Source organism: Buteo buteo, chromosome 15 (assembly GCF_964188355.1).
Source record: "Buteo buteo chromosome 15, bButBut1.hap1.1, whole genome shotgun sequence".
Classification (NCBI taxonomy): Eukaryota; Metazoa; Chordata; class Aves; order Accipitriformes; family Accipitridae; genus Buteo; species Buteo buteo.
The window spans coordinates 11,375,802-11,394,510 of NC_134185.1; the positions used below are offsets into that span (position 1 = coordinate 11,375,802).

The 18,709-nt window shown below is 38.2% G+C and overlaps 1 protein-coding gene across 4 annotated transcripts in view; it reads right to left on the reverse strand.

Moving 5' to 3' along the window:
- Window positions 1–18,709, reverse strand: part of RARS2 (arginyl-tRNA synthetase 2, mitochondrial) — a 40,803-nt gene that overhangs the window by 13,468 nt on the left and 8,626 nt on the right. For all 4 annotated transcript variants that reach the window (XM_075046582.1, XM_075046581.1, XM_075046580.1 and 1 more), the window contains 8 exons: window positions 18,223–18,320; window positions 17,064–17,119; window positions 15,437–15,520; window positions 11,686–11,762; window positions 8,263–8,418; window positions 6,306–6,412; window positions 5,590–5,685; window positions 3,157–3,217 (listed from right to left, as the gene is read on the reverse strand). In XM_075046582.1, coding sequence (XP_074902683.1) covers window positions 3,157–3,217; window positions 5,590–5,685; window positions 6,306–6,412; window positions 8,263–8,418; window positions 11,686–11,762; window positions 15,437–15,446 — 507 coding nt within the window. In that variant the 5' untranslated portion in view covers window positions 15,447–15,520; window positions 17,064–17,119; window positions 18,223–18,320. The remainder of the gene's footprint in view (window positions 1–3,156; window positions 3,218–5,589; window positions 5,686–6,305; window positions 6,413–8,262; window positions 8,419–11,685; window positions 11,763–15,436; window positions 15,521–17,063; window positions 17,120–18,222; window positions 18,321–18,709) is intronic.

Here is an 18,709-nt window from a genome sequence, read left to right on the forward strand (position 1 = left end):
AAAGCCAGATCTCCCTCGCTTAAAGACCTCACAATAAACTTTACAAAGTTTAGATAAAGGCCAGCTCACTGTACTGGCCAGTGCTGCCTCGCTGTTTCCTCTGCTTCTCTCCAAGTCTAAATTTATCTCCATTCTCCTGCTTTACAAGAGATTATACATTCCATGACAGAAACTGATTTGGTTTTGTATGCACAGCAGCATATCCCTCACCACCTGGACTACAATCACCTCTTTGAAGGACTGCAGTCTTTTGTGAGTAGATATTGTGACAAATCATGACAATACTCACTGACAAAAGACTCCAATCCTTCTTACTTAATTGCTTCTTCGTGACTGTTCACAAAGCAGAATTTTCAGCTAAAACCAAACTAAAAACCAACTTAAGTTTCCAGTTACTTGTCTTGACCAATGTATATAGAAATAGCGTACAGAAGAATATTTAAAATCATTAATAGGAAATAATCTAATAATAATCTAATAGCTTTTTTTTTTATAATCCTTTAAACTCCCATGGAAATAAGAACATGAAAAGTGAGGCCAAGATAAGAATACCTATCCGGCAGTACATGCTGAATTTCAGGTTTCAGCTGGCCACCTGAAAACTAAGCGTCAACTCCTGTGTTTTTGGGATGCTGTGTGATACTGCAAGAAGCATAACAATGAGTGTTTATTATGCCTGAACAATCCACATAATTAAAATTGCATGAAAACCAAATTTGTTAAGAAGGATGGAAATAAATACTAGGAATACCACAGAACTTAATCTCTGCCTAAAAGTAATATTCAAAACATGGATGCGTAAGTAGGCTAAAAAAGATGAACCTGCAGACACTACCATTTCATAAAGCTACTTTTTTTTTCATAGCTTCATAGCATGGCAAAAATAACACAAATGCCCCAAAAGAAGATTCGTATTATGAAGAATGGCAATTTTTTCCTTACAGGCCCCAAAATTATACATGTCCAAATGTAGTCTAAGTGGTTAGCTTTAAGGGAGAAGTCTGCAGTCTGACAGTGTGGATTACATTTAATTCTTCATATATAAAAGTGTTTTCATCTCCTGTTTTGAGTGCAACATTCAATGGAATCTTAATACCTCTTTAATAATACATGTCACACATTTTAAAATGTTTTGAATATTTTGCTCATATCACTGCATTTTTATGAAATAATTAGGATTTTTAAAAAATATAAATTGGTGAATACAGTGATTTACAGCATTACAACTAATAAACCCATTTAATGTTTTTTAAGCAAGTTGATCTGATGAAAATAAGATGATCATATGAAATAAGAATCAAGAGCCTCTAAATAATTTTCTTGTAACAAGACCAGGATTCTGAAATACATTTGTATTTAATAATTAAAGACTAAAATCATCGGTGTTCTCACTTAAACCCATGAAGTCCTCCTGCCTCTGGTAACACTGAGTGAAGTCCTAACCCACTAAAAAGTACTGCCACAAAACAGCACCAAACCTCAGCAAGGCTGGCAGTTCCCTCATCAGGCTGTCTGTCCCACAAACTCTCCCAATAGTTTATGTTATTGCCCTCTCATTTAACGACCCACTTTCTCAGCTCTCAGAAAGTCAGAAGTGATAAAAATACTAACCATGTCATCCAGAAACTATGCAACCTTAACAAGGTTGAGAGAACCAGACTAGACAGGCTAATCTGTCATTTCCAACTTGAACGAGACATTGATTATAACGGACACACTGATCACATCACAGTCTGGTTTTGCTGTATACCTGTTTGGACTAGGAGTAGATCAAAGAGGCCCAGGCAAGGAAGTAGTTACTAGGGTTCAGCTATGAGCAGCCAGTCAACTCAAGACTATTGCTTCCACGCTTGCTCACTCCATGAGGTTAACATTCAGCCCATATCCTAATCTGTGCAAAATACCCACCCAACTATTTTCTTTCTTTCTAACTGTTCCTTCTCCCTTGGTCCCTACTACCTCATGGTGTAACAAATATAAATAATTACTTACCCACGCGAACTAGACAAGAAACTTCCTTAACTCCTAATGAATTACACTTTCACAGCCACACTGCTCTTCGATGCCAGTGAACCTACTATGTTCCAGTCAGTAGAGGCACAAAAACTCCCACCAAAACCAAGCAGTTCCCCCCCGCCAAAAACACAACCAAAAAAATCCCTGTTCTATGACCACATGTCGGAATGGCAAGCTACTGGAAATTTCCTGAAGACTGAAAATAAAAGGAGGAACGTGACTTAACTAAAAGTCGTACTTTAAACTATCTGTGTATTTAGTTTTATGCTTACTGATCTCTCCCCCTCCCCTGAATCATGGTATTTGTAATATTATATTGACTTTTGAAAAAGCTGTACCAGAGAAGATATACGGGCTTTACCAAACGGATCACAAATGACATGCAGAGTTTTTCCATATGCTATTAATTGACTTCACATAAAAGAACATGGTTTTCAAAATTATTTTTTTCTAAATCTGGGAAAAAGAAGATCTAAAAGCATCATTTGATATGTCATTGGTAATATTAAAGCAAAAAAGAGTTTCACACAAGTGAGGAGATAATCCTGCTATTCATTACTGATAGTGTTGGAATTGTTAAAAAGCCAAATAATCAAACCAAGAAATATAAAAAGATTCCCTGTCTACAACTGCTTTGTTCAGATTGATTAAGCAGTACTTTATGTGCAATTTCTACATAATGAAACCAATGCACTGTTCAAAGCCATAAAAATTTACATTTCAGATAAGATATCAGGACTTTAGAGTAGATTTAGATTCATTTTAGGCCATTAATTTCTAAATTAACATTTTACAACCCTTTATAAGACTAACAGCTTTTTCTGACTTGTTTAAATATTAATTACAACATTTATATAGAAAATACAGTGTCAATTGAGTAAAAGTTCCTTTAAAACAAATTGTAATAGATTTTTATAACAGAGAATAACTCCAGAGCTGATTTTTCAACCATTTTGTGGGTCATGAACTGAAACAGAACCAAGAAACATTGCCACACTGAGGCACAGCTGCTGGGCAGTAAGGGCACCTATTTTACTGACAAAAATACCATGTATCAAAGTCATATTGCGAGCAAGAGGCCCCGTGGATTATTGGGGAGAGTCAGGCTCAAAAGTGTTTGGTGAATCTAGAATTACTTACCACATAAATCATAGTATCACAGCTATGCTTATTCATTCGGTCTATAGCAGCAGCAAGATCTCTGAAAGAGACAATGAGAAACTATTTGAATTTTCATTCAAACATACCTCATTATTTGCCTCTTAGGAAAATAATCTATTCTTATGGAGGGGAGAAGACTGCCTGATTAGAGGGATCCATGTATGCCTTACACAAAAAAGAGGACATGTATACTCTGTTTACAACATGTTTGAAATGGTTTTTTTTAAACCGCTAGCTATGAAAATTACTGAGGAAACCAGTCTTATGCACAGGGTAAGTGGTCCCTCTCTGCCTACTGGAGCAACCAATCAACTGGGACTTGAGAGAAACACCCCTCTCCTGGAAAACTAACCCAGTGCTCTCAGCGTTAGGTTATACGATAAAAAGCTCATCTCCACACACATTAAGTAGTACCGAGAAACAACTTGCTCGAGCCCCTCCCAGGGCTGTCACGGGAGAGCCATCAGCCCCATGTCCCAGTGTGAAACCCACCTCAGGGGTCACCAGGAGCAGCTCTCCAGACCACCTTCTGACTGAGGGAGGTTACTGCCTACAGGATATGGGACACATGGGATGCAAAGGAAAAGCATTTTGCAATTGCACAAGACTTATTATGGGATGCTTAGGGGAGGAACCAAAGATGGGAAGAGAGGGAGAAGATGATAAAAGGGACAGGTGGCTTGTAAACCGATTGCTGGTTAGTATGTTTGCCTGATTGTGCCCTGCACCTGATCAGCACAGTCTGTCCTGTCTTCTTGTTAAACTGCATTTCAAACTTCTCCTGGGTGAGGGGGTCTCTCTTCTGTGTGCACATGTGTTTGGAGGTCTAAGTATCTGTAACTGGAGTTGGGGACTACAGCTCATATAGGCCATGCACCTGTGATGCCCACAATTGAAGGGACTGGAGTTAAGTGAAATTAAGTGATAGCAACTGGAGTCTGACCATGGGTCACCAGGGCCAAGGTGTCTCTGCTGCCAACAACTGGAGTGATGGCGGACACATCGGCATGTGACTGACAGCAAATATCAAGCTGAACTAGCCAGCAAGTAGGTTAAATGCCCTGGAAGCCAGGTAAGTGTGTGCCTTCAAAGATGAGGCACTCAGAGGAGTCTGTACTGTTGGCATCAGGGGGTCCAGGCCAACTGCCGGAGAGACCATGGGGCCTGTGGGTTGACTGAGAGACCTGCCTGTGTATATGTGTGTCTCTGTGTAGGAGGCAACAGGGGAGAGTGAGGATCCAGGGCCAGGTGCTGGATGGACCACATGTCTAAGCTCAGTTCCTGGAGGGATCCACTGTGTACCAGCAACTGGAGTGAAGCTACGGGCTGTGAGGGCTCACATGCCCAGGTGCCAGCAACTGGGGAGACCAGGGGATCCAGGAGCCAGCTAATGGGCAGACTGAGTGTTGAAGCTCAGCTACTGGAGGGATACACATTGCACATACATACTCTGTACATACAATACATCTGTATATTACTTATGTAGACAATATATATCACATACATTCATGTGTATATACATATATAGACACATACATACATGTCTATTTCTTCACACTAATATATCTTCATCCTAATCAGCCAGGGGGGAACAAAATGAGGCCATTCGTACTGAGTGCTTTTGTCTGTGTTGCCCTGTTTGGTTGGCTGTGTGTATATATGTGTGTGTGTGTGTTGGTGTGCCTACTGCGAACAGGTGCTCAGCCTTACTACTGTTTGGACCTGTGGGCATGGAGCTGTGGCAGCTTGCCTCTATCTAGCTACAGGATTCAGCAGCTCCCTAATGTGCAGGATTGACTGCAGCGTCTCTCTAGTACCCTTGTCCTGAAAAGCTGTATATAGTTTACCCTGAGGGCTAGACATCTGATTTATTTACATTACTGGCACAAAGAAACTGTTAAGGCTTCCATACTAAAATCCCTAAGAAGAATTTTAGGATACTGATGAGAAGACAGGAAAAGATAAAATTGATGTTACAGTGCTGGTGGTCCACTGAGTCAATGAAGACATGGCTGAACAAGTAATTTTTTTATGCATCACACTGTCAAGAAACATTTTAAGCAAATGTCTTTATCAAACCGTTGTTATTTGGCAAGTGTTTATTAGATGAAGAGATCCCAGCTTTGTTGTCAAAGTCAGTAGCTGGAGAAAGTATTATGATTTATGGAAAGAGGAGATTTACTGACAGACTGCTTAAGGGGAAGAAAAGTATTTAAAAGCAGTTGTTTTTCCTGAGCCATTTTCATCCCATCATAGTTACATTGCTAGTTCCAGTTATGATTACTCATTAGTGAAGGTATTCCATCCCAGAAAGAAAAAGCTTCAAAATCTGTACTATTGGTTACAAATGTACTCATGTACAAAAGTTTACTGGCAAAATAAATGGCAATAAACACAGATGGGCTTACTTGCCTTGTTATATAAAGAGATGTCCCATCACTACGCATGACGGTGGAAAACGATGAGAGGTCTTTCTTCTCTGAAAGATCCACAATTCCTGTCCCTTTTCTATAAGTTGAGAGAAAACACTGAAGTAACTGCAAGGCAGAGCCAATATACAGGTAAGTTCAGATAACATACAGGTCAGAACCAAAACAAAGGCCTCTTGCCATGGAACCCACCTCGCTCTAGACAATGTCATTCTTTTCTTTGAATGACTGTATCCTTTAAGTCTTTTTGAATACCGTTCCTCTAAGCTTTTTGTCACCACTGCTGATGCCAGGGAGCCACCTGCCCGCATTCTGGTGCACTCCACGACTACAGCTTCCGTTCCAGTTCAGCCAGGCAGCTCCTTCATCAAGGCGAGGATCTCATCTAACTCTGCTTGTTAAATGGCACATGCAGCTACCAAACTAATTAACAGCCTAAAAGGCCGTTAGGAGTTGAACACTGTCATTGTACGTAATTTGTCACGGCCAGGCTTCTGTGCTAGGCACAGAAAAGGCAAACTTAATTTTTAGCTGCGGCTGCACAAATCCTCTTGGTCTTCTACCATAACAGCTACCAAAAACATCTAAAGAAAACTCTTCCTCTTAGATTACATACAAACCTCACTCATCATATGTCATTTGAAATGCAACTGAAATGTTAAATAAACTACACCAATAGATTGAATAATGAGTTCATACATTGTTTTCTGAAGGAGTCCTTTATCCTCCAACGTCTTTAGAATTTCCTGGGACTTTTCGTGGTAAAATGATTCTCCAGAATATTCATCGAAGTGCACTCCTAGACGCTGAAAAGTTCCAAGAATATCAAAGAAGGGTAACATTGTTAAGATTGAGGCTAATCATTTCTTCAAATTAAGTCAGATGATAGGTCTGTGTCACAGGTCAGATAGAGTGCAAAGATTAATTTTATTCCAGGAAATGTCACTTCACTGTTAAAAGGAAAGGATGTTTGAATTTTGATTTAATTGATCTTTGCATTTGAATTAATCTCCCTGAGTGGAATACAGTATTGGATATAACATTCATGAGAAATTAGGCATTAACTGGATAGAGCAATTAGTACAAAAACTCTGAGGTAGGTCTCTAACGTGCTGTGCTGGAGGCAAACCCAGTGGACTGCAGAGAAGTTACTTGGACATGAAACCAATCCTATTTTAAAAGGATGCTAAAAGAAATTTAAAAAAGCAGGAGCTAGTCACAGACGTTGCTGAGCATACAGAAATCACCATTACTAGGAAGGCTGAGGGTATACCTAGGAGAGATAGGATGACCTTAACTGTCAGAACTGGGTGAAATGTAATAGTAAAAAAGACAAGGTTTTTAACTGAGGGCAACAAAGCTGTCAGCCCATCCGCTTGATACTTGTTAGTTTGAATGGAATTGGGAGAGAAAGATCTAGCTGTACCAGTCATCATGTGATCAATGATGAATGACCATCACGATGCAGCTGCATACACAGCCTAATACCCACTTACCCTAACAGGTCAGCCTTCCACTAGAATTATCTAGGTTGTGTCTCACTTAGGAGATCTTAACTTAGAGTACTTGGCACGAATCCAGTGATATGTTTCAGGGAAGAAATTAAAGCACAGCCAGGCTGTCTGGATTATTGAGAAAGGGGCAGGCCACTTCCCTTTTAACCCTGCAATCAACAATGAAAGAAGACATGACCAATTTCTACAAATACATCAAGAGGAAGGAGGTGGAAAAGTGCAAGTTTAAGTAAAGAATAATACTAGAAGAAGGAAGTAGTATAAAATGAGTCACAGGTTCTTTGGAGCCGTGAGTTAGAAAAAAATGTCTAAGCCCATCAAAACTGGGCACCCATTCCAGAATTTCATTGCAAGGAATGTGGGAAAGAAAAACACTAGCTGGTTTTCAGATGGACTCAGTTGATTCTTGAGTAAGATTACATAGTATTAATACCAAGAGACTGGATTCAGTGACAGAAGGTTTATCTCACTCCTGTTTTCCAAATTCATAAGATTCACTCTGTGGTCAATGGCACAAACACCTCCCATGAAACAGCGGACACCCAGCTCCATTCTTGAGATTACAGTATGCAACAGATGGCTGTATATTAGCTCAACTCAACCTGCAGGTGACTTATGTACTGATTACTATTGTAAACTCCTGCTGCTATAATTACTTACACTCAATTTAATATGCAACATACACAGCTCTGCATTATAACATTAGATCAGAAATGTGAAAACAGAGTTATCTCCTGATAAAATTTATTACATGGAAACTGTTAAATTTAGCAGGTTGTTGCTGACTTCAAAGATAGAGCAAAACTGAACAATATTTATCTAACACTGATTTGCTTTGTTGCTTAGCACCATACTCCTAGCTTCAGGGTTTCTGAGAAGGGAGAATTAGTCTAAGGGCCAATTACATGGACTCCATTAAATAAAATGTATCTAGGTTGTCAGCAACTGAAGTGGCAGTCTGCGTGGATGTTAAATCAACTACCATGCCTTTTCCAAGCAGAATGGGGCATAGCCTGGCATATTGAGAAACATCTTCCCCACAACACTGTAAAGTTTACTGGAAAGGCAATGAATTGACAATGCTACAGCAACGTCTGTACCATTTTTCCAACAACACAGAAATTGCAGTGCGTAAGTTGTACCTTATAAATTCGGCTGTATTCCTCAATACTGAAGTCTCTAAATTGTTTCCAAAGCGACAATGTCTGCTCATCATGTTCCTCCAGTTTTCTAAAGAAATCCTTAGCCAGCTTTTTTGTGTTTTCATCTTCTGCTGCTTTGTTAATCTGCACATACACCTAAAATATAACGGCACTGAAAATATTGAAGTATAATCCTCTCCTCCAGTAAAAGTAAGCAAAGTTCTACAAGAACAATACAAATACATTTAAAGATGACATTTGTAACATCAAAATTTTGAAGACGTGTTAAAGGAACACATTTCCTATTTAAAGGATGAATGAGTAGTCCAAATTCCAATAGGAAAATGTACAGCTTATCTTGAAACAAGACTAATGCTGTAATTCCTTACTGCTGTCACTATCATCCTCTTTATAACCTTGAAACAACTGCAGCAGCAGAATATGGAAAAACTAATTTATGCACGAAAGGGAAACCATCACCGACTTTTAAACCAGAGACTTTTCTTCAGAGGACCACGAAGTTGATATTTATAACAATTGCACTGCCTAAAAATATGATGACAGTTGAAGCAGCAAAATCCTACATAGCCTCGATGTTTTACAAGCTCAAAAAAACCCCAACCCCAAAACAGTTCTAATCCAAACCACCTTACTTATAGTACTCTGCACCCATATTAACACATGTTGTCTCTCTGTGGCTGAAGTCAAGCATAAGAATGTCAACATCTGACTAGATACACACATATGCACTGTCAATTTGCTAAAAGCATTACAAACTCTTGTATTAGCCAACTTTACCTATGTACAGCAAATTTGGCTCTCCTGTTCATTAACACATTCCTTTAGATATAAAGGACAAATATTCACCCAGACAATGATTCCTTGCCTTCTACATGTAGTATCTTGAAAGCCCATGGAAGATGGTTTTTAAAAAGTTGAAGTACTATGTAAAAATATTTAAATTAACTAGTGGTTACATTATGTATTTAGACCCAAATAGTTCAACGCTGTTTAACTTTTTCCCCAAATCATTGTGATCTTGATAAAAAGAAAAAAATTATAAACTTCACTCCTGCAACATTCAGACAATGAGTTTCCCAACAATACCTTGCTCGAATGGGTTCCTCCTATTAAAATGAAAAAAGCTTCCACAGCAAAACTCTTGAACTTTTCCCCTTCCTTTTATGTCCCAAGATTTTTAGAGATTTTAACAGGCAGTACTGCTGACAAGCTTCCAAGATTATTGTTTGCTTAGTTCTGCCACAAAAAAGAAATTTAAAGTAGTGGGAAAATTCAACCCTTTCCAAGAACAATGGTCCCTCTCCCCCATCAGTAGCTTCACACATTCTAACCCCCAACCCCAATCTTTGATGTTATAAAGCAAAAATAATGCAAAAGGCATATTTGCATCTGACTCTTGACCAAAACGGAAGGTGCAAAGATGTTTGGAAATGTACATTTGTCTATACATTTATTTATATAGAAACTGTGCTATGGAAGTTTTCTTTTTAAATGAACTATAGGAAAGACTAGTTTCACAACAGTAGAAGAAACACCACTTTGAAACACATCTCTGTTTTTGATATAAACCAGGAATACAGCTGAACAAACAGTTAAAAACTGGGAATATTTGAGAAACTAATTTGGTCTCCAGCAACTACTGTTTTAGAACTTTTTGCAGCTTGACTGAATACTGTTCTCTACAATTGAAGGTAATTTTTTTAAGGTCATAAAGCCTACGTGCTACTGTAATAGATGATATTTTAAAGCCATAGTGCAAAATTCAAGTATTCAAAATTTAAATCCTAAGAATGGACTGAAATTGTAACTAAAAATTAAATAATATGCAGCAATGCACAACCACAAGAATATGACTACTTCTTGTCGTCTCTTTAAATGAGTCCTAAGACACCTTCATGATAAGAATCTGTCAATTTTATTGAGCAGGCCGCGGGGATGAGGGAACAAGTGAACAAAATTTATCTATGTCAAAGAAGCTGGCAAACTCAGAAGGAGCTACTCTGCCACATAACAATTTGCCTAATATGTATTCAGCTGTAGAGTATCTAAGTATTCAAACACAGTTTGTTCCTTTGCCAGTAAACAGATTTATGCAAGAGTTACCCTGTGACATATTGTCCAGACACCGGCATTAGCAATAGTTCCCATACGCAGCTCAGGGTGAAGCACAGCTCAGCTTTGTAATAAGAGAACACTTGATAGTGCTATAAAAGAACCCTGACAAAGCCCCATTAACACATAAGATCTTTCTTTCAAAGGATGAAGACTTAAACATTAGCCATTCAGAAAATTTTGTCCACTTATCCTCATGGCTGTTGGATTTGCACAGGCAAGTACGTAACTCACGTTCTCTTATTATGTACAGCACGGTTGTCAACCAAAGATCATTTACAAGTATCAAAAGATAGACACCTTTTTTGCTCATTGCACCGTATGAAACAAGAAGTGACAGAGGAATTGCTAAAGAGGAAGAAATAAATAATAACTCAGATGATATTAGGCATATTTGAATGGAGCAAACCAACAATCAAAACCATATCAGTCCTAGAAACACAAGACTTGTTAAACTATCTCAATTGTTATGGCTAGCCTGGACAGTCCACTGAGTCAATTTTGTCCCTGACACACAGAAATGCAATCTATAGCACTTCCACCATGCTGGTGGGCACCCGAGAGGGTAACCTACTGCAACAAAACAGCCTCTCCTACTGTTGAAAGGCATTTCCTGAATGCCTGCCAGCAGAAACTGCACCTTCTAATGCTCCTGGCTCTTTCCCACTCTTGGAAGAAAGAAGAGCATTCTGCAGAGTCAGAACAGTATTCTGGAAAGTGACAGTCACTCCTCCTTACCTATATATGCTAAGCCTCCACATTAGATACAAAACACTTTAAAGATCCTTTTCACCAACCACAGTGATCTGTGTATTGAGCAATGTAAATTAAATATCACTTATTCTAAAAATACTAGCAACAAAAGCATTTTTACACCATACATTCCACTTCCTTTTCACAACTTTGATAACCAATGTGCTACAGCATTAGATGCAAGACACCATTTCCACTGCAGTTACCGCAGTGAGCTCAGTGGTCACCTATGCCCAGTTAAGATAGTTGCTATTGGCTGTGGTGGTAGCAGCAATCAATGCAACCTAAGTATCCGTATGATTACCTCCCTTACGGGGTGTATTTTTCAGCCTAATGAAACCTGTTTCTGCTGCCATTGCTTCGTGAGAACTGTCTCCACTGCCGTGGCCCAGGCTAGCACTGGTCCTTCAGGCAAGGTCATTTAAATCCAAAATGAGTCTCATCATGACCCTGCAGACATACCATTCTGTACAAAACTGACAGCTAAGTTAAATGGACTGTCCTCTGAAGTCTACAGTTGGTCTTCTATGAACTTACCTCAAAAAGGTGTTGTAAAGGACTGGATTTTAGCTTTTCTTTGTTGCCAAAATGTTGGAAACCAACACCTAACAAGCCTTGAATAACAATTAAATACAGAGTTAGACAACAGCCCAGAGTATATTGTTTTGTTGATTAAGTTGTTTTCATAAGCGAGTCTAGTCTTAACATTGTATGTAACAAAAGAAATGCCTTACATTTTTAAACAATATAATGGTGTATGCTACAAAAACAAATCAAAAGTATAACCTATTATTCCACTGCATGAAAATTACCAAAACTATAACAGCTAGAAACTAGTAAATAGTATGTTGGTTTTTCAATTCCTCATAAACGGAATTCGTGTTTCTGGACTTGTAGAGAAAGTTACCTTTTACACAGCAACCAGCTGTAAATGAGAAGCCACACACAGTGGAAACTGTCCAGTAAAAGAACATGCTCAAAACTCCTTGTTTTGCTTCTTCCTTTAACAGTATTATTATTTCAAGGACAATAGAAACTGGGACACAATACGGTATTCCACATAGCACTCATGTAATATTTTCAAGGGAATTTTTTGTTGCATGCTGAGAATGTGCAGCTTTTTTCACGTATTCAGTTTGGCTTCAGCACTTTCCAAAGGCCATCTGAAAGGGCAAGATCCAAATCCCAATCTTTTTGTCTAAATCAAAAGAGCCCATTAACTCATTCAGTAATCTAGCGGTATTAACCCTGCAGCCTCTTAGATTTTCTGAGACTGCTTTTAAGGCCATCTCATTCTTCTGAGCTGACGAGGACCAGGACTGATGTGAAGACAGCATCTGAAGAATAGGTATGCAGGTATCCCTTTGAAAAGCCCTCTGCAACTAAACAAATAACACTGTCTCAATAACTTCCCTCTTGGAAACACTGACTGCAGTAGAAGCCATGGCAGATTTTGGTAAGAAAAACAAGTTAGAGTTTAGGAAGTAAAATGAGTCTAAGTCTATTGAAAGTGAGATGCTTTAAGGAAGCTTGTTCTATGAGCAATCGGAGCTTGATTTCCTAATGATCTCTCTTAGATATTAGTGTACCTACACATTCCACTTTTCAATGCTGGCACCCCCAGCAAGACTGCCAGTTTTTATTCAACCTGAACATATCCCTTCACGTGTTTCTGTCTTCCTCAAACCATCCCCAGCCCTTGTTACACTCACCAATTATTGGCAAGATGGAGCATGTGTTGGGACTGATTCCAACTTAGATGTGCTGACTGGTTAGCTGGCAGGCTAAACACAGAAGTTAACTTTCTCTCCCAGAGGGCACTACATTGTACTTCTATCCCTACTCAGCTGCCAACTGTCACAATACCAAAAGAAATTTGTTCTCTTGGAGGCATTTTTCTTTGTCAGATCTGGCTGAAGTTGGCCAATGGGTTCAAAATTTATTAGGAGCAGAGTGACAGGAAGACAGATGGACAGTGTGACTGCATAAGCTTTGTTACCTTAAGAAACCTGCCCCAAAACTGCCTAGAGGTTGAGGACTTCTCTGCCATGTTTCAGCAAAGTATGTTTTCAATTATTACATTTTAAAGCCTCTGACAATAGCAGTTATAACAGAAATGCTGACAGATTGTTAATTATAGCACTGCTTCTGGAAAAGGACCATTATAGTAATATTCCTATGCTATAATTTTATGAAGCATGATTGTATTATTTGTTATAAAACCTGTCATATACTTGAGCTGAGCCAGCCCAAATAAAGAGGGGAGCACCCATTTTGAAAGAAACAGTTAGAATTGCTAGGTCAAAAGCATGATTCTAACAGTTGTGTGTTGGACAACAGGTACACATGTAAGTAACAGGCATGGTGATCCTCGTACTTTCAGGAAACTTTGTATTAAAACACACAAAATTCCTGATATTCAGACTTAGGAGTACAATTTAGTATCTTCAAAGACAGAGTGAATGAGGTCAGCTGAGAAGCCCTTTAACCACATTGCATTTCATTGCTTAATTGTCATTGCCACATTCATTATACAATAGCATAGCAGCAAAATTATGTCTAAGGGGCAAAAATGAATTAAATATGCAATGATGAAATTTACTGAATTTTAGGTGAACTCAATCGATCTTCAATTCCTATGAAACAAATCCTAAATGAAGCAAAGCTCTGCTATAAACTGTTTCATCAGAAACAGGGTCAGGAAAGATAAGCTGCAAAGGAAATAATTTAAGAAAGGAAAAAAATATTCTATTACTGCTCTCACAGTCATAAGAATATTTTATTCAACTGCCTAAGCCCCAGGAATTTACTCTATAAGGAGAAGGGGTAGAACTGAATATATTTTAGTTATCTACACTGCTGTATCTGAACACATAAATGGAGTAGAAGTAGGGTATTTATGCTAAGTTTTTAATCCAGCTCTGTTCGTAAAGTTGATTCATTGATATTCCCATAAATAGCAGTACCAGTACCACTGAAGGGGGCAGCATAAGGGCTGGAATGAGCAAAAGTGACTGCTTAATAGACATTGCATTTTGTGTTTGCCATTTAAAAATAAATATACAGACACTGTTTTCAGAACCTACTGCAAAAGATGTGGAGGAGTTTTATAGTTTTCACAGGTGTACCAGCTTTCAAAAACAAGGAAGTGGGCATGATTGCATTTTTTTTAAATGCCTAAAAATATGTGAAAAACAGCTTTTGGGGGGAAATTAAAAAAGGAGAGGAGAATATGGATCAATTTCAAATGCAAGATTAACAACAGAAATCAACAAAGTTGTGAATCCTATGGATGGGTTGGGTCAACTGCCATATAAGAGGGATATTTACAGATCCAGCAATTGGACATAAATGATCTCTGGTCAAGGAATAAATACCAAGCCATGCTAGGCTGCACACGAGAGGATTTTTCAGTCCTGACTTATCTGATGGACATTTCAGAAGAGGTAGGAGTGTGTATGTGTGTGCATGCAAACACACATGCATGCAAGATTGGTAAGTCTTCTAGGGCCTATTCACTTGCACATTCTCCACCTATACAACTTTCTTTTGCTACATTTTAAAGGGAAACTGAGTATTTTTGGGGAAGCATTGGGATATCTTTGAAGATACAAACTCTCTGGGCCTCACCCTGCCAAAACACAGTTGCTGTGGAAGTTATTTATGCTCTATGAATAATGAACTAGCTTCCAGAGGGAACAAACACACAGATAAAGAAACCGTACAAACACACACAAAGACAACCAAATATAAAATATACATTTTGCTACAATTATTCTATTGTTGCGTGTACAGGTGTGGCATAGGTAAGTTAGCAAGCTTACTCTCCCACAACTGTTATACGTGCAAAATCGGAATAAGGAAGACAGTATCACAGTAGAAGTGCAACAGCTGTGGAAATATGTATGCATTTTGTCTGGAGGCAGCAACAGAAGTTTGTTGAGCTATGAGAGCTCCAAATGTGTAACCAGCACACTCAGAAAATATTGATACTGCCCTTTAAAAATAAACCCCAGATTACACATACGTAATCTGAGAGAGGAGCTACTGAGGGACACAGGGACTGTTGTTTCTTTTACAGCAGTATATGTCAAACTGCTGATGAATCATTCTGGATTGTTTTGTTCATATTTTAAGGAGATTAACTACACATTACATGCATGGAAACACAATATTACTCTTTATGAGCCCAGAGTGAATCCAATGGGCCTGCAAAAACTGAAGCTGGAAACCTAGACCATATTATACAGTAGAAAAGGGAACAAGAGAAACAAATATTAAAACATACCAAACTGCATGCCCCAGTCACCAAGGTAATTTATTCTTATTACTTCATGTCCCAGTGCAACTTTGAGATTTGCTATAAAATTCCCTGGAAAGGAAACAAAATTGGTATTATTATTCAGTTGTAGGTAGTCTCTCATCCCAACGAAACAGTTTTCTGTTTTTGTATGATCTGTATTCATAATGAAGAGGAAAAGCAATCGGATTAACTACTCCATAGAATTTGCTAAAATACTTCACAACTAAAAGCAGTAGTATTCTGAGCAGGAAAAGAAAGGCCATGCATTTGACAGGTGCCCTAAAGTGTCTCATACAACAGTGATAAAAACACACACATGTACGTGCATGCACATACTGTAAAGTACTGGAACATGAAAAACACTTTTTAAAGTCTTCTTGTATTCTCACAAATATGTGGCAGTATACATAATTCCTGTCACAGTCAGGCAACCTCACATCAGGAGGTTATGCAAGTACTCAAAATTCACAGCTGTTACTGTGATGTTAAATTGAGAACATCAAGTCCTGAATCTCTATATACTGCTGGAGCAGTACTGAGCTCTGTACTTAACACACTGTGTCTGATATGCTCCAAATTTACCATATCATATAAGCATGTCTTGGTTCTAACTGTTATTACAAAAAGAACCCTTCATCTTTCTCCTGAGCTTAGCTACAACCAGAGAATTACAAAGAAGAAATACCCGCATCCCTTTCTCTACTTTCCTGTGCTTCAAGGGTACCTTTTGATTACAAAACTGATGTAAAAGGATGCAGAAAGCTCCCTCTTCTTCTGTTACTACAACACCATATTATAGCTTGCAATTACTTTCAATTCCATTCTCCGCAGTCGAGTCATTCTCTTGCTATTGGAAAACATTGATCTACAGAACTATTTTTGAAAGTGTTTTTTTTCTATAGCAAAGGGTCCAGAAATGGAACACAAAGACCCCAAAATACATAATTTCATTCAACTATCAGTCCATGAAGAGGCAGAATTTTTAACTTTATGTAATTAATAATTATAGATGACACATTAAATATAATTAAAACCTAATACATTATTAGCTGCACAGATGCTGTAGGATCTTCTGGTAATAACCTACTAGTTTTTATTGTGAAAGAGGGAAAGGAGGGAGAAATAATGTTTTCCATATGCCATTAGAGTACTGCACAATAAACTTATTAATTATTCCATTACAAATTACAGCAACTATGTTAGTAATACTGGCATAAAGTAATTAACATATAAAAGCAAGCTTTTTGCAAGACAGCCACCAAGACATAATTATCTGACTGCTGTGCAGTCCAGTGCAAATTGGAAATTTAAAATTCAAAGGACTTTCATAACACCTCAATGAAAACTGCCCTGGGTGTCTCTGTAGAACAATTTGAAACTACTTCATTTAATGTTCACAGTCATAAAACTATATTACGTGCGACTTAATAAATCTGCCAGCAACACACCATGCTCTTTTCTTCACTGCATAATGAGCAAAAGGTTTTTAATTAGCAAGTCGAGCCTGACACGGCCACTCCACTAGAAGAGTGAAAGGTTAGCAGTGTTCCCCTGTCAAGTGAAACAGGAAGACAAAGAAGCCCTTTTAGGAAGCAGTTAAATGCATACTTACCTACTATTGTGGAACGCAAATGTCCAACGTGAAACTTTTTGGCAATATTAGGGGAGCTGTAACAAAATTTCACAAATAATGTTTGTTCAATGTACAAAACTGCCAGATCACCAAGTCAAAAGAATTCAACTCATGCATATAGCAGAACTGAAATAAAACCACCACTTTCAATTTTTCCTTAAAATTCCCTGATTAGCTTCTGTTCTAGTCAGCAAATTTTTCTATCCAGCCAGCTTTTCTTCCAGTATCAGTTAACAGCCAGTGTTACAGGGAAAAAGAAGCCACAAACAACGCCACAACAAAGAATCCCCCGAAACCCAACTACACGAGTGACAAAGGTCTTAAACTACCTTCTCACTTTTTACATGTTTTGGACATATGGATCATTCTCCTCATACCTTTAATAGAGATAAATCTGATACCAGGACAGGGGACCTTGCGTACAAGAATCAGTAACTAAAATCACATCTTATTCTACCAACCATGCCCCCCCCAAAACCCCATGTACCCACAATTTTTTGCCTCTGATAATGAAATGGAAGTTCAGCTATGAAAATTTATCCTCCAAATTAAAGCCAAATGCTTACTTTCCATGACTATGGAAGCCTGCAGAGGGAGTATAAGTGAACAAAAATATTTATACATGAAGAGATCTCAGTCAGCCACTTTTCATTCCATGAGCACGTGACCATAACCAAAAATTGCACTGGACAGAAATTTTAGGGCCAGCAATTGAGAAGATTTAGCAAGACAAATGCCTGGCTGCTTTAGCAAGTCAGGGAGGAAGGTATTAAGGTGAAAAAAGAAATGGGTTAGTGGCTGAAAATTCAGATCATCTTTCTTGATAACAAAATAAAATAAGCCTACTTAAAAACTGAATGCTATTATGCACTAAATGAGAATATTCTTAGTGGAGGGCAGGATGAGGCATGAACTCTTTAAATACCAAGAATATATTCTGGAAAAAAGCCTCAATTCCTTAAATAGAACTTATATTCTACTTGGCAAATATATCGGAGTATCAAATACAGCTGAATATAATACCATAAATATGGTTTAACTTCACAGGCATCATAGATTGCAGCAATGAATATCAATCAGCAAAATATCAATCAGCAGACAAGGCTATTTTCTCAAAGGACTCATCACATGTGCTTACCTGAACTCAACCACTGCCTTTTGTCTAGGCACTGTAGAGAAAAGTTCACTTTTGACTCCATATTGTGAGCCATCTTTCAACACCTGCTGCAACACAGTCTAAACCACAAGGAAGACAAAAAATAAAATTTAAAAAAAAGGAAAATATGTTTCAAAACCAGAAAGCATGATCAGCAAAACTGTTTACCAATCAGAGACTGATCCCATAGCCTTTATTCACATTAGCAATTAGACATCTGGTCTGCCAAGCAAACAAGATTTCGCATACAGACAAAAATGCCATTAACTTTTGAAAGCTGTATCTGATCAATTTAAAAAGTTAGAGAAATTATAGGCAGATTTTTTTGTGAAAATCAAGGCTGACAACTTAAAAGGAAGTGGAAAGCCTAGTTTTTCACTAAAATCATTGTTTAGTTACATAGAATGAAAGAGCAAGAGAGTAAGCTGGGGGTAACTGGTAGACAGGAAAGGAAACTCAGTCTAAGCAC